The 25508-nt window shown below is 42.6% G+C and overlaps 1 protein-coding gene across 2 annotated transcripts; it reads right to left on the bottom strand.

Annotated features, from left to right (window-relative positions):
* Positions 1–291: 291 nt before the first annotated feature.
* Positions 292–24556, bottom strand: bbs2 (Bardet-Biedl syndrome 2). Of its 2 annotated transcripts, none has more exons than XM_087797887.1 (18): positions 24472–24556; positions 23973–24099; positions 22824–23051; positions 21392–21517; positions 21226–21288; positions 20089–20166; positions 15722–15826; positions 15571–15657; positions 13623–13758; positions 13419–13558; positions 12395–12524; positions 8138–8309; positions 7947–8076; positions 6232–6351; positions 5805–5942; positions 4762–4874; positions 2483–2631; positions 292–768 (listed from the first exon to the last, which is right to left on the bottom strand). In XM_087797887.1, exons 2-18 carry the CDS (start codon positions 24087–24089, stop codon positions 662–664), a joined length of 2139 nt encoding a protein of 712 aa, XP_087654013.1. In that variant the 5' UTR covers positions 24090–24099; positions 24472–24556; the 3' UTR covers positions 292–661. The 2 variants fall into 2 exon arrangements, with proteins under 2 accessions (XP_087654013.1, XP_087654014.1); XM_087797888.1 differs by having other exon boundaries at positions 23973–24096; positions 24472–24542.
* Positions 24557–25508: the final 952 nt, after the last annotated feature.

The raw sequence follows: 25508 nt of genomic DNA on the forward strand, positions 1-25508 counted from the left end.
AATAAAGAATTGTAACTGTCAGCAGGTATGTGTTGTTCGTCTCTGTGTGAGAGGCTGGCGACCAGCTCAGGGTGTCCCAGGCCTCTCGCCCTAAGTAGCTGGGACAGACCTCATGTGATCATGGTATGGGCATCAGAGAGATGAACATTCTTCAGACAAGAGGAACTTTGAACCTTGAGTTGTGCTGCAGACCAGGTCAGGTTTCAGGAAACTGCTCTGAGCTCTCAGGAAATATTTGTGAGTCATAAAGAAGATCCGCGTCCAGATGAACCTGATGTGAGGAACAAACCATAAAGTCTAGAAAAAGAGGAATTTATTTCTGACACAAACACAAACGTACTACAAAATGTAAACACACAATGTTGGTCATGTGACACCTTTTTCTTTAACCTTGAGAACTTTAGATTTGGCCTAAAAAAACCTGGACGACGCTGTAGTTTTGGTTTCTTTGTAATATTTGTATTATTTTCTTAAATAAATAAAGATCATCTAAAGATAAATAAACATGATTGACTGGTGTTCATACGTGAAGATCCGTCACGTGACAGATGTCAATCATGTCTCACACCAGCACACTGGGATGGACGGTAAAGTTCTGGTGCTGGACATCATGACACCGGGATCTTCTGAGCTCAGCGGTTCTTCTCCTGGTGGTCCTTCTTCAGGAAGAAGCAGCTCCAGCTCTCATGATCCTGAAGAGTGAAGCCACGTTGTTGCTCTTGATGGCGTCTCGACACGCAGAGATCACCTGGTTCTTCGGTTTACCCACTGAGGGATGGAGGGATGGATGGAGGGATGGAGGGAGGGATGGATGGAGGGATGGATGGAGGGATGGATGGATGGATGGATGGGTGGATGGATGGAGGGATGGATGGATGGAGAGATGGATGGATGGAGGGATGGAGGGATGGATGGATGGAGGGATGGATGGATGGATGGATGGATGGAGGGATGGAGGGATAGATGGAGGGATGGATGGATGGAGGGATGAAGGGATGGATGGAGGGATGGATGGATGAAGACAAAAGGACAGAAGGAAAATTGTCCGTCAGAATAGTCAACATGCAGGAACTAAGACATGATTTGTGATCAACCTGCTGTCCAATTAATTGATGAGCAGATGAGAACAAAACGAGTCTCTCTCTCTCTTCCTTATTCCCTCGCTCATCATGTTCACTCGTCTTCCTGTACGAGATCTTCATCCTGATGATCGTCAGTCAGTTCTTCTCTTGTTCCATTAGCATCTGCCTCCTCCTCACACTTCTAACTTGTTCAACTTCTTCTTCTCTCTCTCTCTCTCTCTCTCTACTCTTACTCTTCTCGCTCTGAATCTTCACTCTCACCCCTTCTCTCTCTCTCTCTCTCTCTCTCACTCCTGTTCGCTCTTTTTTTCTCTCTCTCTCTAACTCCTCACTGCTTCTCTCTCTCTCAATCTTCACTCTCACCTTTTCTCTCTCCGTCACTCCTGTTCTCTCACTACTTCTCTCTCTCTCTCTTCACTCTCACTCCTGTTCTTTCACTCCCTTTCTCTCTCTCTCTCTCTCTCTCTCTCTCTCTCTCTTCACTCTAACTCCTGTTATCTCTCTCTAAAGCACAAAACCAGTGATTGCCAATATTTCTCACTTTATAATCATTATTGTTATTAATATAATTGACTTTATTTTTATTGTTGTTGTATTATTATTATGGTCATTATTATTGTTATAGTTATTATTGTTATAGTTATAATAGTTATTATTGTTATAGTTATAATAGTTGTTATTGTTATAGTTATTATTGTTATAGTTATAATAGTTATTATTGTTATAGTTATAATAGTTATTATTGTTATAGTTATTATTGTTATAGTTATAATAGTTATTATTGTTATAGTTATAATAGTTATTATTGTTATAGTTATTATTACTGTACATGTTATTTCTATTGTAATTATGGCAAGTATTATTGATACGATGTATTGTTATTGTTATGAGGATTGAAGAGGTTATTATTATTGTTATTATCGTAGACAAGATTGTAGGTTATTTGTAGATTTCATTTATTTACTATTATTATTTTAGAGGTTATTATTATTATTGTAAACGTAGTTATTGTTGTTATTATTCAAGATGTTGTTTTAGTTATTAGTATTAAAGTTGTTGTGATGCTTATGGTTTATATTAATGATGTTATTACTGTAGTTATTATTATTGTAGAGGTTATTATTATTATTTGTGTTATTATTATTGTAAACTTAGTTATTGTTGTTATTATTCAAGATGTAGTTTTAGTTATTAGTATTAATGTTGTTGATGTGAAAGTTGTGTTTCTCAGAGTCATGTGTGCACAGTTGTGTGAAGCTGTTTGTGTAGCTGCTGCTGCTGTCAATCAAACATGTTGACGAGGCTTCGTCTCTCAAGCGTGTTGTTGTGTGTCAGAGCTTGTTGTTGTCGACCAGCTGGTGTGTGTGTTGTGTAGACGAGGGTCCTCCAGAGGGTCTCACCTCGTAGTCGCCCGGCTCTCTGGATGGCCAGGTTGACGGACTTGAGTCGACTGAGCAGAGCGTTGTGGTTGTTGGAGCGGATCTTGTACTCGTTGACCAGGTCTCTGTTGAGGTCGTACAACTCTCTGTAGCGCTTCTTCATGCTGACCCTGCAGACACACACACTTGTGGCTCATCACACACACTTGAGTGTCGTCACACACACACACTTGTGTCTTATCACACACACACACTTGTGTCTTATCACACACACACACTTGTGTCTTATCACACACACACACTTGTGGCTCATCACACACACTTGAGTCTCGTCACACACACACACTTGTGTCTTATCACACACACACACTTGTGGCTCATCACACACACTTGAGTCTCATCACACACACACTTGAGTCTCGTCACACACACACACTTGAGTCTCGTCACACACATGTGTCTCGTCACACACACACACTTGTGGCTCATCACACACACTTGAGTCTCGTCACACACACACACTCGTGTCTCATCACACACACACACTTGAGTCTCGTCACACACATGTGTCTCGCCACACACACACACTTGTGGTTCATCACACACACTTGTGTCTCATCACACACATGTGTCTCATCACACACACACACTTGAGTCTCATCACACACACATGTGTCTCGTCACACACACACACTTGTGTCTCATCACACACACACACTTGAGTCTCGTCACACACATGTGTCTCGTCACACACACACACTTGTGGCTCATCACACACACTTGAGTCTCGTCACACACACACACTCGTGTCTCATCACACACACACACTTGAGTCTCGTCACACACATGTGTCTCGCCACACACACACACTTGTGGCTCATCACACACTTGTGTCTCATCACACACATGTGTCTCATCACACACACACACTTGAGTCTCATCACACACACATGTGTCTCGTCACACACACACACTTGTGTCTCATCACACACACACACTTGAGTCTCGTCACACACATGTGTCTCGTCACACACACACACTTGTGTCTCATCACACACACACACTTGTGTCTCATCACACACACACACTTGTGTCTCATCACACACACACACTTGAGTCTCATCACACACACATGTGTCTCGTCACACACACTTGTGTCTCATCACACACACACACTTGAGTCTCATCACACACACATGTGTCTCGTCACACACACTTGTGTCTCATCACACACACACACTTGTGTCTCATCACACACACACACTTGTGTCTCATCACACACACACACTTGAGTCTCATCACACACACATGTGTCTCGTCACACACACTTGTGTCTCATCACACACACACACACACTTGTGTCTCATCACACACACACACTTGTGGCTCATCACAAACACACACACACTTGTGTCTCATCACACACACACACACACTTGTGTCTCATCACACACACACACTTGTGGCTCATCACAAACACACACACACTTGTGTCTCATCACACACACACACTTGTGGCTCATCACACACACACACTCGTGTCTCATCACACACACACACTTGTGGCTCATCACACACACACACACACACACACACACTCACACACTCATCACAAACACACACTTGTGTCTCATCACACACACACACACACTCGTGTCTAATCACACACACACTTGTGGCTCATCACACACACACACTCGTGTCTCATCACACACACTCATCATAAACACACACTTGTGTCTCATCACACACACACTCGTGTCTCATCACACACACACACTCGTGTCTCATCACACACACTGACCTGCACACTTTCTTCTACACATGTCTGTGTGTGTCTCAGTGAAACTTTCTGTGTCTTTCTTGTGCTTTTTGATTTGTGTGTTTATTCCTGTGTGTGAACCTTTGTGTGTGTCAATGTGTATCTGTATGTGTGTGTCTGAATGTGGGTTTGCCTGTGTGTATCTGTTTGCGTGAATCTGAGTGTGTCTGTGTGTCTATAGGTGTGCGCTTGTCTGTCGTTATCTGCGTGTGTGCCTGTGTGTCGATGTGTAACTGTGTGTATGTGTGTGTGTATCCATGTGTATGTCCATCTGAATATGTTTGCCGCTCTAATAATTGTATCACCACCTGGTGGTCATAGTGTGAACTGGTCAGTATTCCAGAGATTATTGTTGATACACAACAGCAAGTTCTTCTTGTGACTGTACAAAAGCTCCAGATCAACAACACAACAACACACACTTCACACAGCGTTGTTGTTGCTACACTGGAGAAGAAGAAGAAGAAGAGAGTCTCACATGTCTGCCATCAGACGAGAATCCTCCGCCTGCACCAGGATGTTCCGGATGTAGTTGGAGTGGTCGGCCATTTCTGCCGTCAGCTTCTGGTGCACGGAGTGGAACTGGTCCACCTGAGGGACAGACGGGGGTCAGAGACCGAGCAACACTAGTTCTGGTGCAGGTGTGAGACAGGTGTGAGGCAGGTGTGAGGCAGGTGTGAGGCAGGTGTGAGACAGGTGTGAGGCAGGTGTGAGACAGGTGTGAGACAGGTGTGAGACAGGTGTGACGCAGGTGTGACACAGGTGTGAGGCAGGTGTGAGACAGGTGTGAGACAGTGTGAGGCAGGTGTGAGGCAGGTGTGAGACAGGTGTGAGGCAGGTGTGAGACAGGTGTGAGGCAGGTGTGAGACAGGTGTGAGGCAGGTGTGAGACAGGTGTGAGACAGGTGTGAGACAGGTGTGAGGCAGGTGTGAGACAGGTGTGACGCAGGTGTGACACAGGTGTGAGACAGGTGTGAGACAGGTGTGAGACAGGTGTGAGGCAGGTGTGAGGCAGGTGTGAGACAGGTGTGAGACAGGTGTGAGGCAGGTGTGAGGCAGGTGTGAGACAGGTGTGAGGCAGGTGTGAGACAGGTGTGAGACAGGTGTGAGGCAGGTGTGAGACAGGTGTGAGACAGGTGTGAGGCAGGTGTGAGGCAGGTGTGAGACAGGTGTGAGACAGGTGTGAGACAGGTGTGACGCAGGTGTGACACAGGTGTGAGACAGGTGTGAGACAGGTGTGAGACAGGTGTGAGACAGGTGTGAGGCAGGTGTGAGGCAGGTGTGAGACAGGTGTGAGACAGGTGTGAGGCAGGTGTGAGGCAGGTGTGAGACAGGTGTGAGACAGGTGTGAGACAGGTGTGAGACAGGTGTGAGACAGGTGTGAGGCAGGTGTGAGACAGGTGTGAGGCAGGTGTGAGACAGGTGTGAGACAGGTGTGAGGCAGGTGTGAGACAGGTGTGAGACAGGTGTGAGACAGGTGTGAGGCAGGTGTGAGACAGGTGTGAGGCAGGTGTGAAGCCACCTCGGTGAGAGTGGAGCGCAGCTCCTCGAAGTAGCTCGGGAAGTCCGCCTCCGCAGACAAGTCCTCTATGGCGAGGAAGGAGGCGAGAGACTGGACCAGGTCTCCGGCCAGGTCGATGTCGTCTGTCCTCAGAGTGATCTGGAGACACATGTCCAATGGTGACGTTCAAACGTGTCCTCAACACTTCCTGTCAGTACTCAATCAAACTTTTTGATTTGATAGACTTATTGACACTCTATGTGTGTGTTCATGTGTGTGTGTGTACGTGTGTGTGTGTGTGTGTTCATGTGTGTGTGTGTGTGTACGTGTGTGTGTGTGTGTGTGTGTACGTGTGTGTGTGTGTGTGTGTGTGTGTACGTGTGTGTGTACGTGTGTGTGTGTGTGTGTGTGTGTTCATGTGTGTGTGTGTGTGTATGTGTGAGAGCACCTGTCCATTGTTGGACATGTTGATGGACAGCAGTCCTCCTCCTCTCAGAAGGTTAAAGGTGACTTCAGGACTGTCGACTCCCTCTGGGAGCAGGAAGCTCTGATTGAGCCACATGACCACCTGAACACAAGCATGAATCTTCATCATCATCATCATCATCATCTTCTTCTTTAACATCTTCATCATCAACGTTATCATCATCATCAACTTTATCTCCATCATCATCATCTTCATCATCAACGTTATCATCATCATCAACTTTATCTCCATCATCATCATCATCATCTTTAACATCTTCATCATCATCATCATCAACATCTTCATCTTCAACATCTTCATCACCAACGTTATCATCATCTTTAACATCTTCATCATCAACGTCATCTTCATCATCATCATCATCATCTTCATCATCATCATCTTCAACATCTTCATCATCATCTATAACATCTTCATCATCATCTTCATCATCATCATCTTCAACATCTTCATCATCATCTATAACATCTTCATCATCATCATCACCTTCATCATCATCTTTAACATCTTCAACATCTTCATCATCATCATCATCTTCATCACCAACGTTATCATCATCATCATCTTTAACATCTTCATCATCAACGTCATCTTCATCATCATCATCTTCAACATCTTCATCATCATCATATTCTATAACATCTTCATCATCATCAACGTAATCTTAATCATCATCATCATCTTCAACATCTTCATCATCTTCAACATCTTCATCATCATCATCATCAACATCTTCATCACCAACGTTATCTTCATCATCATCTTCATCATCATCATCTTTAACATCTTCATCATCATCATCATCTTCATCATCATCATCATCTTTAACATCTTCATCATCATCATCATCTTTAACATCATCATCATCATCTATAACATCTTCATCATCATCTTCATCATCATCTTTAACATCTTCATCATAATCATCATCATCATCTTCATCATCATCTTTAACATCTTCATCATCTTCAACATCTTCATCATCATCATCATCAACATCTTCATCACCAACGTTATCTTCATCATCATCTTCATCATCTTTAACATCTTCATCATCATCATCATCTTCATCATCATCATCATCTTTAACATCTTCATCATCATCATCATCATCTTCAACATCATCATCATCATCATCATCATCATCATCATCATCTTCAACATCATCATCATCATCATCTATAACATCTTCATCATCATCTTCATCATCATCTTTAACATCTTCATCATAATCATCATCATCATCTTCATCATCATCTTTAACATCTTCATCATAATCATCATCATCATCTTCAACATCATCATCATCATCTATAACATCTTCATCATCATCTTCATCATCATCTTTAACATCTTCATCATAATCATCATCATCATCTTCATCATCATCTTTAACATCTTCATCATAATCATCATCATCATCTTCATCATCATCTTTAACATCTTCATCATAATCATCATCATCATCTTCAACATCATCATCATCATCTATAACATCTTCATCATCATCTTCATCATCATCTTTAACATCTTCATCATAATCATCATCATCATCTTCATCATCATCTTTAACATCTTCATCATAATCATCATCTTCATCTTCATCTACAACATCATCATCATCATCTTCATCTTCATCTACAACATCATCATCATCTTCTTCTTCTTCATCTTACTCTCTGAGGTCGGTCGTTGATACTGAAGGTCACAGTCCCAGCAGGAAGTGGGTCGTTAGCTTCTACAGCGATGTCATACATGGAGAACCGAGGAAGCTGACGTGTGATTTCGAACACGTGGAACTGTGAGCTGAGGAGACAGGAAGTCATCAACACTGATGGAACACAAACTAATCTAAACACAATCTCACCTGGTTTTCCCGCCAACGAAGGCTTTGATGTGCAGGTCCACTGGGATGTCTTTGGGAGGAGTGATGGGGACTCGAACACACCCCGACAAGTTCTGCACACTGGGATGGACCACATGACTCTCGCCCTCAAAGATCCCCTCAGCGAAGATCAGAACCGCACGGATGATGGTTTCTGTAGCAACACGGAGATGAAAGGAACAACACTTATGTTTGTCTACACAAATATATAGGTTCTCATGTTTGTCTACACAAATATATATGTTCTCATGTTTGTCTACACAAATATATAGGTTCTCATGTTTGTCTACACAAATATATAGGTTCTCATGTTTGTCTACACAAATATATAGGTTCTCATGTTTGTCTACACAAATATGATGGTTCTAAATGTTTGTCTACACAAATATGATGGTTCTAAATGTTTGTCTACACAAATATGATGGTTTTTAATGTTTGTCTACACAAATATGATGGTTCTAAATGTTTGTCTACACAAATATGATGGTTTTTAATGTTTGTCTACACAAATATGTTGGTTTATAATGTTTGTCTACACAGATATGATAGTTCTTAATGTCTACACAAATATCATAATTCTAATGTTTGTGTACACAAATATGTTGGTTCTAAATGTTTGTCTACACAAATATGATGGTTCTAAATGTTTGTCTACACAAATATGTTGGTTCTAAATGTTTGTCTACACAAATATGATGGTTCTAAATGTTTTTCTACACAAATATGATGGTTCTAAATGTTTGTCTACACAAATATGATGGTTTTTAATGTTTGTCTACACAAATATGATGGTTCTAAATGTTTGTCTACACAAATATGATGGTTCTAAATGTTTGTCTACACAAATATGATGGTTCTTAATGTTTGTCTACACAAATATGTTGGTTCTAAATGTTTGTCTACACAAATATGATGGTTTATAATGTTTGTCTACACAAATATGATGGTTCTTAATGTTTGTCTACACAAATATGATGGTTCTAAATGTTTGTGTACACAAATATGTTGGTTTATAATGTTTGTCTACACAAATATGATGGTTCTTAATGTTTGTGTACACAAATATGTTGGTTCTAAATGTTTGTCTACACAAATATGTTGGTTCTAAATGTTTGTCTATACAAATATGATGGTTCTAAATGTTTGTGTACACAAATATGATGGTTCTAAATGTTTGTGTACACAAATATGTTGGTTCTAAATGTTTGTCTACACAAATATGTTGGTTCTAAATGTTTGTCTACACAAATATGATGGTTCTAAATGTTTGTCTACGCAAATATGTTGGTTCTAAATGTTTGTCTACACAAATATGTTGGTTCTAAATGTTTGTCTACGCAAATATTATGGTTCTAAATGTTTGTCTACACAAATATGATGGTTCTGAATGTTTGTCTACACAAATATGTTGGTTCTAAATGTTTGTCTACACAAATATGTTGGTTCTAAATGTTTGTCTACACAAATATGATGGTTCTTAATGTTTGTCTACACAAATATGATGGTTCTTAATGTTTGTCTACACAAATATATAGGTTCTCATGTTTGTCTACACAAATATGATGGTTCTTAATGTTTGTCTACACAAATATATAGGTTCTCATGTTTGTCTACACAAATATGATGGTTCTTAATGTTTGTCTACACAAATATATAGGTTCTCATGTTTGTCTACACAAATATGATGGTTCTTAATGTTTGTCTACACAAATATGATGGTTTTTAATGTTTGTCTACACAAATATGATAGTTCTAAATGTTTGTCTACACAAATATGATAGTTCTAAATGTTTGTCTACACAAATATGATGGTTCTAAATGTTTGTCTACACAAATATGATTGTTCTAAATGTTTGTCTACACAAATATGATGGTTCTAAATGTTTGTCTACACAAATATGATAGTTCTAAATGTTTGTCTACACAAATATGATGGTTCTAAATGTTTGTCTACACAAATATGATGGTTCTAAATGTTTGTCTACACAAATATGATGGTTCTAAATGTTTGTCTACACAAATATGATAGTTCTAAATGTTTGTCTACACAAATATGATGGTTCTAAATGTTTGTCTACACAAATATGATGGTTTATAATGTTTGTCTACACAAATTTGATAGTTCTTAATGTTTGTCTACACAAATATGATGGTTCTAAATGTTTGTCTACACAAATATGATGGTTCTAAATGTTTGTCTACACAAATATGATGGTTTATAATGTTTGTCTACACAAATATGATGGTTCTAAATGTTTGTCTACACAAATATGATGGTTCTAAATGTTTGTCTACACAAATATGATGGTTCTAAATGTTTGTCTACACAAATATATAGGTTCTCATGTTTGTCTACACAAATATGATGGTTCTAAATGTTTGTCTACACAAATATGAAGGTTCTCATGTTTGTCTACACAAATATGATGGTTCTTAATGTTTGTCTACACAAATATGATGGTTCTAAATGTTTGTCTACACAAATATGTTGGTTCTAAATGTTTGTCTACACAAATATGATGGTTTATAATATTTGTCTACACAAATATGATGGTTCTAAATGTTTGTCTACACAAATATGATGGTTTATAATGTTTGTCTACACAAATATGATGGTTCTTAATGTTTGTCTACACAAATATGATGGTTTATAATGTTTGTCTACACAAATATGATGGTTCTCATGTTTGTCTACACAAATATGATGGTTCTTAATGTTTGTCTACACAAATATGATGGTTTATAATGTTTGTCTACACAAATATGATGGTTCTCATGTTTGTCTACACAAATATGATGGTTCTTAATGTTTGTCTACACAAATATGATGGTTTATAATGTTTGTCTACACAAATATGATGGTTCTTAATGTTTGTCTACACAAATATGTTGGTTTATAATGTTTGTCTACACAAATATGTTGGTTTATAATGTTTGTCTACACAAATATGATGGTTCTAAATGTTTGTCTACACAAAAATGATGGTTCTAAATGTTTGTCTACACAAATATGATGGTTCTAAATGTTTGTCTACACAAATATGATGGTTCTAAATGTTTGTCTACACAAATATGATGATTCTAAATGTTTGTCTACACAAATATGATGGTTCTAAATGTTTGTCTACACAAATATGATGGTTCTAAATGTTTGTCTACACAAATATGATGGTTCTAAATGTTTGTCTACACAAATATGATGGTTCTTAATGTTTGTCTACACAAATATGATGGTTCTTAATGTTTATCTACACAAATATGATGGTTCTTAATGTTTGTCTACACAAATATGATGGTTTATAATGTTTGTCTACAAAAAATATGATGGTTCTAAATGTTTGTCTACACAAATATGATGGTTCTTAATGTTTGTCTACACAAATATGATGGTTCTAAATGTTTGTCTACACAAATATGATGGTTTATAATATTTGTCTACACAAATATGATGGTTTATAATATTTGTCTACACAAATATGATGGTTTATAATGTTTGTCTACACAAATATGATGGTTCTTAATGTTTGTCTACACAAATATGATGGTTTATAATGTTTGTCTACACAAATATGATGGTTCTAAATGTTTGTCTACACAAATATGATGGTTTATAATGTTTGTCTACACAAATATGATGGTTCTTAATGTTTGTCTACACAAATATGATGGTTTATAATGTTTGTCTACACAAATATGATGGTTCTAAATGTTTGTCTACACAAATATGATGGTTCTTAATGTTTGTCTACACAAATATGTTGGTTTATAATGTTTGTCTACACAAATATGTTGGTTCTAAATGTTTGTCTACACAAATATGTTGGTTCTAAATGTTTGTCTACACAAATATGATGGTTTATAATGTTTGTCTACACAAATATGATGGTTCTAAATGTTTGTCTAGACAAATATGATGGTTTTTAATGTTTGTCTACACAAATATGATTCTAATGTTTGTCTACACAAATATGATTCAAATGTTTGTCTACACAAATATGTTGGTTCTAAATGTTTGTCTACACAAATATGATGGTTTATAATGTTTGTCTACACAAATATGATGGTTCTAAATGTTTGTCTAGACAAATATGATGGTTTTTAATGTTTGTCTACACAAATATGATTCTAATGTTTGTCTACACAAATATGATTCTAATGTTTGTCTACACAAATATGATTCTAATGTTTGTCTCCACAAATATGATTCTAATGTTTGTCTACACAAATATGTGATGGTACCGTTGGGTGTGGAGATGCTGAGTTCCACATGAGCTTTCTGCGAGTCTGTCGCAGCTTTGACCGATAACGCCGTCTGAAGTTGTGTGTTTGCTGGAATCACACCGACACTGCCGTTGGCATCAGACACACCCTGGAATAAACAACACTTGTGAACAACTGAGATCCATGTTTTTGTGTATGTGTGTCTGTCTGTCAGTGCAACTCTTTCTTTGTGTGCGAGTGTTTGTGTGACCATGTGTGTATGTGCTAGTCAGTGTATGTTTGTGTGTGTCTGTGTGAGTGTAAGTTTGTGCCTGTATGTGTGAGTGTGTGTGTGTCTGTGTGAGTGTAAGTGTGTGCCTGTGTGTGTGATTGTGTGTGTGTCTGTGTCTGTGTGGGTGTAAGTTTGTCCCTGTGTCTATGTGTGTGTGTGTGAGTGTAAGTGTGTGCCTGCGTTTGTGATTGTGTGTGTGTGTCTGTGTGAGTGTAAGTTTGTGCCTGTGTGTGTGAGTGTGTGTGTGTCTGTGTGAGTGTAAGTTTGTGCCTGTGTGTGTGAGTGTGTGTGTGTCTGTGTGAGTGTAAGTTTGTGCCTGTCTGTGTGAGTGTAAGTGTGTGCCTGTGTGTGTGTGATTGTGTGTGTGTCTGTGTGAGTGTAAGTTTGTCCCTGTGTCTATGTGTGTGTGTGTGTGTGTGTGTGAGTGTAAGTGTGCGCCTGCGTTTGTGATTGTGTGTGTGTGTCTGTGTGAGTGTAAGTTTGTGCCTGTGTTTGTATGCGTGATTGTGTGTGTGTGTCTGTGTGAGTGTAAGTTTGTCCCTGTGTGTGTATGTGTGACTCTGTGTGAGTGTAAGTGTGTGCCTGCGTTTGTGATTGTGTGTGTGTCTGTGTGAGTGTAAGTGTGTGCCTGTGTGTGTCTGTGTGTGTTTGGTTGTGTTTGTTTGTGTGTGTGCCTGTGTGAGTGTAAGTGTGTGAGTGTAAGTGTGTGTATGTTCGTGTGTGTGTCTGTGTGAGTGTAAGTGTGTGCGTCAGTGACAGGGTTGTTCTCACCTTGGCATTCTCTTCATAATTTCTCAGCTCCAGCAGCAGATTCTGCCTCCGATGGCTCAGTTCTCTGATCAGGTCCTGCTCGGCGCTGGAGTCCATCAGGTTCCCCTTCATGTCCTTGCTAGCTGGGAGGTATCCCCGCACTGAAGGAGAGAAGCGTCGGAGATGGTGGAACCGAGGAGAGACGCGAGTACGACGCCGACGAACCTTCTCCTTCCACCGAAGCACAGATGAGCTGCTGCTGTCCGTCCAGCCTGTAGTCTCCTTCCACCACTCCAGCCACGGAGGACGAGAAGTTGTCCTTGAAGACCACCTCGCCCGTCCTGTCACTGCGAGCATCGATCTGAAGCACCACACATCTTATGACTCACTTTATGGCTCTCGCTTCATGAGTCTCTCTGTGTTTCTCTTTGTTTGTCTTTGAGTGAGTGTGTCTGTTAGTGTGTGAGTGTCTCTGAGTGAGGGTTTATGATTGTGTCTATGATTGTGTGTCTCTGAGTGTGTCCGACTGTGTCTATGATTGTGTGTCTCCGAGTGTGTGTCCGAGTGTGTCTGAGTGTTTGTGTCTCCGAGTGGTTTGCATGCAAGTCTTTGAGTGTGTCTGAGTGTGTTTCTGAGTGTGTGTGTCTGAGTGTGTCTGCATGCGAGTCTTTGAGTGTAGCCTAGTGTAGTTGAGTGTGTGTGTGTCTGAATGTAAGTCATTGAGTGTGTCCAAGTGTAGCGGAGTGTGTGTGTGTCTGAATGTAGACTCTGAGTGTGTCCGAGTGTGTGTGTCTGAGTGTGTCTCTGAGTGTGTCTGCATGCGAGTCTTTGAGTGTGTCCGAGTGTAGCTGAGTGTAGTTGAGTGTGTGTGTGTCTGAATGTAATTCTCTGAGTGTGTCCAAGTGTGTCCTAGTGTGTCCTAGTGTGTCCGAGTGTGTCCGAGTGTGTCCTAGTGTGTCCGAGTGTGTCCGAGTGTGTCCTAGTGTGTCCTAGTGTGTCCGAGTGTGTCCTAGTGTGTCCGAGTGTGTCCTAGTGTGTCCGAGTGTGTCCGAGTGTGTCCTAGTGTGTCCGAGTGTGTCCTAGTGTGTCCGAGGGGGGCCGAGTGTGTCCGAGTGTGTCCTAGTGTGTCCTAGTGTGTCCGAGTGTGTCCGAGTGTGTCCTAGTGTGTCCGAGTGTGTCCTAGTGTGTCCGAGTGTGTCCGAGTGTGTCCTAGTGTGTCCGAGTGTGTCCTAGTGTGTCCGAGTGTGTCCTAGTGTGTCCTAGTGTGTCCGAGGGGGGCCGAGTGTGTCCTAGTGTGTCCGAGTGTGTCCTAGTGTGTCCGAGTGTGTCCTAGTGTGTCCTAGTGTGTCCGAGTGTGTCCTAGTGTGTCCGAGTGTGTCCGAGTGTGTCCTAGTGTGTCCGAGTGTGTCCTAGTGTGTCCGAGTGTGTCCGATTGAGACCGAGTGTGTCCGAGTGTGTCCTAGTGTGTCCGAGTGTGTCCTAGTATGTCCGAGTGTGTCCGAGTGTGTCCTAGTGTGTCCTAGTGTGTCCGAGGGGGGCCGAGTGTGTCCTAGTGTGTCCGAGTGTGTCCTAGTGTGTCCGAGTGTGTCCTAGTGTGTCCTAGTGTGTCCGAGTGTGTCCTAGTGTGTCCGAGTGTGTCCGAGTGTGTCCGAGTGAGACCGAGTGTGTCCGAGTGTGTCCGAGTGTGTCCTAGTGTGTCCGAGTGTGTCCGAGTGAGACCGAGTGTGTCCTAGTGTGTCCGAGTGTGTCCTAGTGTGTCCGAGTGTGTCCGAGTGAGACCGAGTGTGTCCGAGTGTGTCCGAGTGTGTCCGAGTGTGTCCTAGTGTGTCCGAGTGTGTCCGAGTGTGTCCGAGTGAGACCGAGTGTGTCCGAGTGTGTCCGAGTGTGTCCTAGTGTGTCCGAGTGTGTCCGAGTGTGTCCGAGTGAGACCGAGTGTGTCCTAGTGTGTCCGAGTGTGTCCTAGTGTGTCCGAGTGAGACCGAGTGTGTCCGAGTGTGTCCTAGTGTGTCCGAGTGTGTCCGAGTGTGTCCGAGTGTGTCCGAGTGAGACCGAGTGTGTCCGAGTGTGTCCGAGTGTGTCCTAGTGTGTCCTAGTGTGTCCGAGTGTGTCCGAGTGAGACCGAGTGTGTCCTAGTGTGTCCGAGTGTGTCCGAGTGTGTCCGAGTGCGTCACACCTTGCCATTGGACCAGCCAGTGATCAGCTCCACGACCCCGTCAGCGTTCAGGTCGAAGGCGTGGATGCTCATGGCGTGATTCTTAGACTGACAGCAGGAGAGAGAGAGAGCGTTTGAACTGGTCTGAACCGGTCGAGGGTTTCTTTCTCACCTTGATCCTCCAGTAGCGAGCGGTCCGGTCGTAGACTCCCACGGTGCCGTTAGCCAGAGCGTAGCCGAACCTGCTGTCGTGCATGTGGCACAGAGATGTGACCGTCTGAGGAGAGAGAGAGAGCATCAGTGAGAGCATCAGAGAGAGAGAGCATCAGTGAGAGCATCAGTGAGAGCATCCGTGAGAGAGAGAGCATCAGTGAGAGCATCAGAGAGAGCATCAGAGAGAGAGAGAGCATCAGAGAGAGAGAGAGCATCAGTGAGAGCATCAGAGAGAGAGAGAGCATCAGAGAGAGCATCAGTGAGAGCATCAGTGAGAGCATCAGTGAGAGCATCCGTGAGAGAGAGAGCATCAGAGAGAGCATCAGTGAGAGCATCAGAGAGAGCATCAGTGAGAGCATCCGTGAGAGAGAGAGCATCAGAGAGAGCATCAGTGAGAGCATCAGAGAGAGCATCAGTGAGAGCATCAGTGAGAGCATCAGTGAGAGCATCCGTGAGAGAGAGAGCATCAGAGAGAGCATCAGTGAGAGCATCAGAGAGAGCATCAGTGAGAGCATCCGTGAGAGAGAGAGCATCAGAGAGAGCATCAGTGAGAGCATCAGAGAGAGCATCAGTGAGAGCATCCGTGAGAGCATCAGTGAGAGCATCAGTGAGAGCATCAGTGAGAGCATCAGAGAGAGAGAGAGCATCAGAGAGAGCATCAGTGAGAGCATCAGAGAGAGCATCAGTGAGAGCATCAGTGAGAGCATCAGTGAGAGCATCAGAGAGAGAGAGAGCATCAGTGAGAGCATCAGAGAGAGAGAGAGCATCAGTGAGAGCATCAGTGAGAGCATCAGAGAGAGAGAGAGCATCAGTGAGAGCATCAGAGAGAGAGAGAGCATCAGTGAGAGCATCAGTGAGAGAGAGAGCATCAGTGAGAGCATCAGTGAGAGAGAGAGCATCAGAGAGAGCATCAGTGAGAGCATCAGTGAGAGAGAGAGCATCAGAGAGAGAGAGAGCATCAGTGAGAGCATCAGAGAGAGAGAGAGCATCAGAGAGAGAGAGAGCATCAGTGAGAGCATCAGAGAGAGAGAGAGCATCAGTGAGAGCATCAGTGAGAGAGAGAGCATCAGAGAGAGAGAGAGCATCAGTGAGAGCATCAGAGAGAGAGAGAGCATCAGTGAGAGCATCAGAGAGAGAGAGAGCATCAGTGAGAGCATCAGAGAGAGAGAGAGCATCAGTGAGAGCATCAGTGAGAGAGAGAGCATCAGAGAGAGCATCAGAGAGAGCATCAGAGAGAGAGAGAGCATCAGAGAGAGCATCAGAGAGAGAGAGAGCATCAGTGAGAGCATCAGTGAGAGCATCAGAGAGAGCATCAGAGAGAGAGAGAGCATCAGAGAGAGCATCAGTGAGAGCATCAGAGAGAGAGAGAGCATCAGAGAGAGCATCAGTGAGAGCATCAGAGAGAGAGAGAGCATCAGAGAGAGCATCAGAGAGAGCATCAGAGAGAGAGAGAGCATCAGAGAGAGCATCAGTGAGAGCATCAGAGAGAGCATCAGAGAGAGCATCAGAGAGAGAGAGAGCATCAGTGAGAGCATCAGTGAGAGCATCAGTGAGAGCATCAGTGAGAGCATCAGAGAGAGCATCAGTGAGAGCATCAGAGAGAGAGAGAGCATCAGTGAGAGCATCAGTGAGAGCATCAGAGAGAGAGAGAGCATCAGAGAGAGCATCAGTGAGAGAGAGAGCATCAGAGAGAGCATCAGTGAGAGCATCAGAGAGAGAGAGAGCATCAGAGAGAGCATCAGTGAGAGCATCAGAGAGAGAGAGAGCATCAGAGAGAGCATCAGAGAGAGCATCAGAGAGAGAGAGAGCATCAGAGAGAGCATCAGTGAGAGCATCAGAGAGAGAGAGAGCATCAGAGAGAGCATCAGAGAGAGCATCAGAGAGAGAGAGAGCATCAGTGAGAGCATCAGTGAGAGCATCAGAGAGAGAGAGAGCATCAGAGAGAGCATCAGTGAGAGCATCAGAGAGAGAGAGAGCATCAGAGAGAGCATCAGTGAGAGCATCAGAGAGAGAGAGAGCATCAGAGAGAGCATCAGTGAGAGCATCAGTGAGAGCATCAGAGAGAGCACCAGAGAGAGCATCCGTGAGAGCATCAGAGAGAGCATCAGAGAGAGCATCAGAGAGAGAGCATCAGTGAGAGCATCAGTGAGAGCATCAGAGAGAGAGAGAGCATCAGAGAGAGCATCCGTGAGAGCATCAGAGAGAGCATCAGAGAGAGCATCAGAGAGAGCATCAGTGAGAGCATCAGAGAGAGCATCAGAGAGAGCATCAGAGAGAGCATCAGAGAGAGCATCAGTGAGAGCATCAGTGAGAGCATCAGAGAGAGCATCAGAGAGAGCATCAGTGAGAGCATCAGAGAGAGCATCAGAGAGAGCATCAGTGAGAGCATCAGTGAGAACATCAGAGAGAGCATCAGAGAGAGAGAGAGCATCAGAGAGAGCATCCGTGAGAGCATCAGAGAGAGCATCAGAGAGAGAGCATCAGTGAGAGCATCAGAGAGAGCATCAGTGAGAGCATCAGTGAGAGCATCAGTGAGAGCATCAGAGAGAGAGAGAGCATCAGAGAGAGCATCAGAGAGAGAGAGAGCATCAGTGAGAGCATCAGAGAGAGAGAGAGCATCAGAGAGAGCATCAGTGAGAGCATCAGTGAGAGCATCAGAGAGAGAGAGAGCATCAGAGAGAGCATCAGAGAGAGCATCAGTGAGAGAGAGAGCATCAGAGAGAGCATCAGAGAGAGCATCAGTGAGAGAGAGAGCATCAGAGAGAGCATCAGTGAGAGCATCAGAGAGAGCATCAGAGAGAGAGAGAGCATCAGAGAGAGCATCAGTGAGAGCATCAGTGAGAGCATCAGAGAGAGAGAGAGCATCAGAGAGAGCATCAGAGGGAGAGAGAGCATCAGAGAGAGCATCAGAGAGAGCATCAGTGAGAGAGAGAGCATCAGAGAGAGCATCAGTGAGAGCATCAGAGAGAGAGAGAGCATCAGTGAGAGCATCAGAGAGAGCATCAGAGAGAGCATCAGAGAGAGAGAGAGCATCAGTGAGAGCATCAGTGAGAGCATCAGTGAGAGCATCAGTGAGAGCATCAGAGAGAACATCAGAGAGAGCATCAGTGAGAGCATCAGTGAGAGCATCAGAGAGAACATCAGAGAGAGCATCAGAGAGAACATCAGAGAGAGCATCAGTGAGAGCATCAGTGAGAGCATCAGAGAGAACATCAGAGAGAGCATCAGTGAGAGCATCAGAGAGAGCATCAGTGAGAACATCAGAGAGAGCATCAGTGAGAGCATCAGTGAGAACATCAGAGAGAGCATCAGTGAGAGCATCAGTGAGAGCATCAGAGAGAGCATCAGAGAGAGCATCAGACAGAGCATCAGTGAGAGCATCAGAGAGAGCATCAGTGAGAGCATCAGAGAGAACATCAGAGAGAGCATCAGTGAGAGCATCAGAGAGAACATCAGAGAGAGCATCAGAGAGAGCATCAGAGAGAGCATCAGAGAGAACATCAAAGAGAGCATCAGAGAGAGCATCAGAGAGAGCATCAGAGAGAACATCAGAGAGAGCATCAGAGAGAGCATCAGTGAGAGCATCAGAGAGAGCATCAGTGAGAGCATCAGAGAGAACATCAGAGAGAGCATCAGAGAGAGCATCAGAGAGAGCATCAGAGAGAACATCAAAGAGAGCATCAGAGAGAGCATCAGAGAGAGCATCAGTGAGAGCATCAGTGAGAGCATCAGAGAGAACATCAGAGAGAGCATCAGAGAGAGCATCAGAGAGAGCATCAGAGAGAGCATCAGTGAGAGCATCAGAGAGAACATCAGAGAGAGCATCAGAGAGAGCATCAGAGAGAGCATCAGAGAGAGCATCAGTGAGAGCATCAGAGAGAGCATCAGAGAGAGCATCAGAGAGAGCATCAGAGAGAGCATCAGTGAGAGCATCAGAGAGAGCATCAGAGAGAGCATCAGTGAGAGCATCAGAGAGAGCATCAGAGAGAGCATCAGAGAGAGCATCAGAGAGAGCATCAGAGAGAGCATCAGAGAGAGCATCAGAGAGAGCATCAGAGAGAGCATCAGAGAGAGCATCAGAGAGAACATCAAAGAGAGCATCAGAGAGAGCATCAGAGAGAGCATCATTGAGAGCATCAGAGAGAGCATCAGTGAGAGCATCAGTGAGAGCATCAGAGAGAACATCAGAGAGAGCATCAGAGAGAGCATCAGTGAGCATCAGAGAGAGCATCAGAGAGAGCATCAGAGAGAACATCAGTGAGAGCATCAGAGAGAGCATCAGTGAGAGCAGGTTCATGAGTCGACACACAATCTTTCTTAAATCACCTCATTCTCCGTCATCTCTGACACCAGCTCGTCCTCCCTGAACACTCGGATGTCGAAGTCCTCGGATCCAACCAGCAGCTGAGACAAGACAGTGTAGTCACTCTGTGTGTATCTGTGTGTGTGTCTGTATATGTCTTTGAGTGTATATGTCTGTGAGTGTATATGTCTGTGTGTGTCTGTGAGTGTATATGTCTGTGAGTGTATATGTCTGTGTGTGTCTGTGAGTGTATATGTCTGTGAGTGTATATGTCTGTGTGTGTCTGTGAGTGTATATGTCTGTGAGTGTATATGTCTGTGTGTGTCTGTGAGTGTATATGTCTGTGAGTGTATATGTCTGTGTGTGTCTGTGAGTGTATATGTCTGTGAGTGTATATGTCTGTGAGTGTATATGTCTGTGAGTATATGTCTGTGAGTGTATATGTCTGTGAGTGTATATGTCTGTGAGTGTATATGTCTGTGAGTGTATATGTCTGTGAGTATATATGTCTGTGAGTGTATATGTCTGTGAGTGTATATGTCTGTGTGTGTATATGTCTGTGTGTGTATATGTCTGTGAGTATATATGTCTGTGAGTGTATATGTCTGTGAGTGTATATGTCTGTGAGTATATGTCTGTGAGTGTATATGTCTGTGAGTATATGTCTGTGAGTGTATATGTCTGTGAGTATATGTCTGTGAGTGTATATGTCTGTGAGTATATATGTCTGTGAGTGTATATGTCTGTGAGTGTATATGTCTGTGTGTGTCTGTGAGTGTATATGTCTGTGAGTGTATATGTATGTGAGTATATGTCTGTGAGTGTATATGTCTGTGAGTGTATATGTCTGTGTGTGTATACGTCTGTGTGTGTCTGTGAGTGTATATGTCTGTGAGTGTATATGTCTGTGTGTGTATATGTCTGTGTGTGTCTGTGAGTGTATATGTCTGTGAGTGTATATGTCTGTGTGTATATATCTGTGAGTGTATATGTCTGTGAGTGTATATGTCTGTGAGTGTATATGTCTGTGTGTGTATATGTCTGTGAGTGTATATGTCTGTGTGTGTATATGTCTGTGTGTGTATATGTCTGTGTGTGTATATGTCTGTGCGTGTATATGTCTGTGTGTGTATATGTGTGTATATATACGTCTGTCTCACCTCATTTTTTCCATCTCCAGTGAAGTCACAGAGGACCAGCGACCTGACGTTGTCTCCAGTGACCTGGTAAAGACAGTGTTTCAGGGCTTTAGCTCAGCTCTGTGGCTCGACAGTGTTGGTGAACGACTCAATTGTTTTGTGTCGAAGCGACGAAGACGTGGCTTACGGTCCAGAAGCGGTCGTTGCCCTCGTGGTCGAACCCTTGCAGAGCACAGTTCCCTCCAATGATGGCCAGAGGACTCGCGATGTTTCCAAGTTTCCCCAAAACAATAGCATTGGCTCCGTCTGTCACCTTTAATAGAAGGAACAACAATAATGGACGACTTTTGACGGTGTGTCATCCAGATGTAAAATACACAAATATTGCTCTGATTTCAAAGCAGCAGTCATTGAACATCCATATAATTGAATTCTGTATGTTTGTGTCTCTGAGTATGTGTGTATCTGAGTATGTGTGTTTATATTTGTTCATGTGTCCATCTTTGTGTGTGTGTTTCACAGCACGTGTGTGTCTCTGGGTGTGTGTCCATCTTTGTGTGTGTGTTTCTCAGCGTGTGTGTGTCCATCTTTGTTTGTGTCTCCACCTTTGTGTGCGTTTCTCAGCAAGTCTGTGTGTGTGTATCTATCTTAGTGTGTTTGCGCCTGTGTCTCTGACAGTGTGTGTCTGTATATGTGTGTATCTCAGTGTGTGTCTCTGGTTGTTTGTGTGTAAGTGTCTCTGTGAGTGTTTGTGTGTAACCCTTTGAGTGTGTCACAATGTATCTCTGTGAGTCTTTCAGTCTGTGAGTGTGTGTGAGCGTTTTAGTGTGTGTCTATGTGTACGTGTGTTTATCTGTGTGTGTGTGTTTATATGTCTACCTGTGAGAGCTTGTTTTACCATGTGTATGTGAGAGTGTGTTTGCATGCGTGACTCTGTGTGTGTGTGTCTCTGGGTGTGTGTCCATCTTTGTGTGCGTTTCTCAGAAAGTCTGTGTGTGTGTGTGTGTCTATCTTTGTGTGTGTGCGCCTGTGTCTCTGACAGTGCGTCTGTCTGTATATGTGTGTATCTCAGTGTGTGACTCTGGCTGTGTGCGTGTAAGTGTCCTTGTGAGTGTTTGTGTGTATCTATTTGAGTGTGTCACAATCTGTGTGTATCTCTGTGAGTCTTTCAGTAGGAGTGTGTTTGTGAGTTTGTGAGAGCATTTTAGTGTGTGTCTATGTGTAAGTGTGTTTGTATGTCTGCCTGTGAGAGCGTGTGCGTGTTTCACCGTGTGCGTGTGCGTGCATGACAGCGTGTGTGTGTCAGTGTGTAAGTGTGTTTGTATGTCTGCCTGTGAGAGCGTGTGCGTGTTTCACCGTGTGCGTGCATGAGAGAGTGTGTGTGTGTCAGTGTGTTTATATGTCTGCCTGTGAGTTTTACCATGTGTATGTGAGCGTGTGTTAGCATGCATTTGTGTGTGTCTCCGTATCGTGAGCGTGTGTTTGTGTGTGAGTTTGTCTCTGTGAGCATGTGTGTGTCAATGTGAGTGTGTTTATTTGGATCAAAAGATCTAGAAATATTTGTGAACAAAGTAAACGTTGCTTAGATGTTCTGAGCACCATGATGCTGCTCCACTCACCTCTCTGTAGAAGATGTCTGCGTTGTCGTGGACGTCGTAGGCCAGCAGGTTGGTCTGAGAGCCCACCAGGAGGGTGTCGCCCGTGGTGTCGGGCCTCAGGGGTCCCGCGCTCAGGCAGGAGACCGCCTGGTTGATGTTCAGCAGTGAGATGTCCGAGTCCGTGGCGCTCTGACTCAGACGGTGAGCCGCCGGTCGCTGGGTGCGAGTGTGAGGGTTGTGGATGAACACCTGCACAGGTGAGACACTTGTTGGAGATCATTGATCGTTGATGGACGACGACACCATCCTTTGACTCTGGAATATAAACTGTTGCAGTTCAGCACGAGAAGATGAAGGTTCAAGGTCAGTGACCAGAACAATGCTTCTCTGAGGAACATGAAGATCTCCATGATGATGATGATGATGATGATCATGAAGATCATGAAGATGATGAAGATCATGAAGAAGATGAGGAGGATGAAGTCTATGAAGATTATGAAGCAGATGAGGATGATAAAGAGTATGAAGATGATGAAGATGATGAAGAAGATGAGGATGATGAAGATGATGTATAAGATGAAGTAGATGATGAAGATGATGAGGTTGAGGAAGATGATGGAGATGATGAGGATGATGAGGATGACGAAGATCATGAAGATCATGAAGATAATGAAGCAGATGAGGATGATAAAGAGTATGAAGATGATGAAGATTATGGAGATGATGATGATGATGATGGAGATGGTGAAGATGATGATGATGAAGATGACGAAGATGATGAAGATGATGATGAGGATGATGAAGATGATGAGGATGAACAAGATGATGAAGATGATGAGGATAAAGAAGATGATGAGGATGATAGAGATGATGGAGATGATGAAGATGATGGTGGAGATGATGATGATGATGATGGAGATGGTGAAGATGATGATGATGAAGATGATGGAGATGATGGAGATGATGAAGATGATGAAGATGAGGATGAAGATGATGAGGATGATGAGGATGATGAAGATGATGAGGATGAACGAGATGATGAAGATGATGAGGATAAAGAAGATGATGAAGATGATGATGATGATGATGATGATGATGATGATGATGATGAAGATGATGATGAAGATAGCTGGAGGTCATGACCCCGTCAGTGAGCACCAGAGTCCTCACCTTCCCAGCTTGAGTGGCAGCAGTGATGCAGGGATGAACTCCATCAAACCTTCCCACCGTCACCATGCGAGGGTTGATCTTGTGGTTCAGCTTCAGCGTGAAGATCGGAACCAACATCTCGCTGCTGCTGCACAGACAACAACACAAGTTTCACCTACAACCATGACGGCTGTTCACGTCACTTTACGACACTAGCGTCATGATAAGCGGAGACGCGTTGCCTAGCAACAGAGAGTAACGCTAAAGCCTCGTAATCTGCGTGTGTTTGCTCCTGGAATACTTTGACAGATAAACACAACACTTCACTTCAGCAACACAATAATAATCCTAGTTTTTAATGCGCAGGAGAAAGATATTTTCACACATTTTAACTATTTTTGAAGCTTTTCAAACACGAATGCTAACTCTGGCTAACAGCTAACAGCGAACCGTACACGTTCCCGGGACACAAAGTACAACAACAAAACGACAGAACAACTACAACGACACACAATCTCACCTGCTGTTCACCCCGAGAGAAGAAACTTAAATCTCAGAAGATTAGCGGAGCAAGAACAGACTGAAGGCGCAGACGCGACTTCCTGCTGCCTGCACAGCTACTTCCGGCGCACTTCAAAATAAGAGTATATGTTGGCCCAGAGTCAGGAAGATTCCATCTTCATACAAAACACATCAATGTCAAATTTGTCAGATTGAAAAGTAAAAAAAGTAAATTAACCCTAATCTAACATAATCTGTTCAGAACTGTCTATTTCAAATCATTACATTTCCTTTACCTTTTTATGTTTGATGGATTTTTGTTTGTTTGATTGTTTTAATGATTTTTTAATGTGTTTGAATCTGTTTAATTATGTTTTAAAGTGTTACAATGACATTTAGTGTTTTAATGATGTGGTTTAGATATGTTTAATGTGTTTTAATGGTGTTTTAATAATGTTTTACATGTTTTAATAAAATGTTGAAGTGTTTTGATGATGTTTTAAGTTGTTTTAATGTGTTTTCATTATATTTTGAAGTGTTTAAATGATGTGTTTTAATGGTGTTTTAATAATGGTTTAACATGTTTTAATGACGTTTTGATGTGTTTTAACGTGTTTTAATGAAAATTTGAAGTGTTTTGATGATGTTTTAACGTGTTTTAATTATATTTTGACGTGTCTAAATGATGTGTTTTAATGGTGTTTTAATAATGTTTTAACGTGTTTGAATGACATTTTGAAGTGTTTAAATGACGTTTTTATGTGTTTTAACATGATTTAATGAATATTTGAAGTGTTTTGATGATGTTTTAATGTGTTTTAATTATATATAGATGTGTTTTAATGATGTTTTCATTTGTTTGAATGAAATTTTGAACTGTTTTAACGTCTATTAAATGTGTTTTAAAGCGTTGGATGATAGTCTTTTAATGATTTGTTTCGCTGTCTTAAATGTATCTGTACATTGACCTTAAGTGTCTTGAAAGATGCCTTTAGATACAATGTATTATTATTATTATTATTAATAATAATAATAATAATAATAATGAAAAAGAAA

The sequence above is a fragment of the Callionymus lyra genome, chromosome 8 (genome assembly GCF_982586985.1).
Source record: "Callionymus lyra chromosome 8, fCalLyr1.hap1.1, whole genome shotgun sequence".
NCBI lineage: Eukaryota > Metazoa > Chordata > Actinopteri > Syngnathiformes > Callionymidae > Callionymus > Callionymus lyra.

Excerpts from the sequence above, each read along its gene's own strand:
- bbs2 (XM_087797887.1), bottom strand. The coding sequence starts at position 24,089 with ATGTTGGTTCCGATCTTCACGCTGAAGCTGAACCACAAGATCAACCCT. Across the intron at positions 13,759-15,570 it reads CTGGCTGGTCCAATGGCAAG|ATCGATGCTCGCAGTGACAG; the intron begins GTGTGACGCACT and ends GTGGTGCTTCAG. Across the intron at positions 12,525-13,418 it reads ATTATGAAGAGAATGCCAAG|GGTGTGTCTGATGCCAACGG; the intron begins GTGAGAACAACC and ends TGTTTATTCCAG.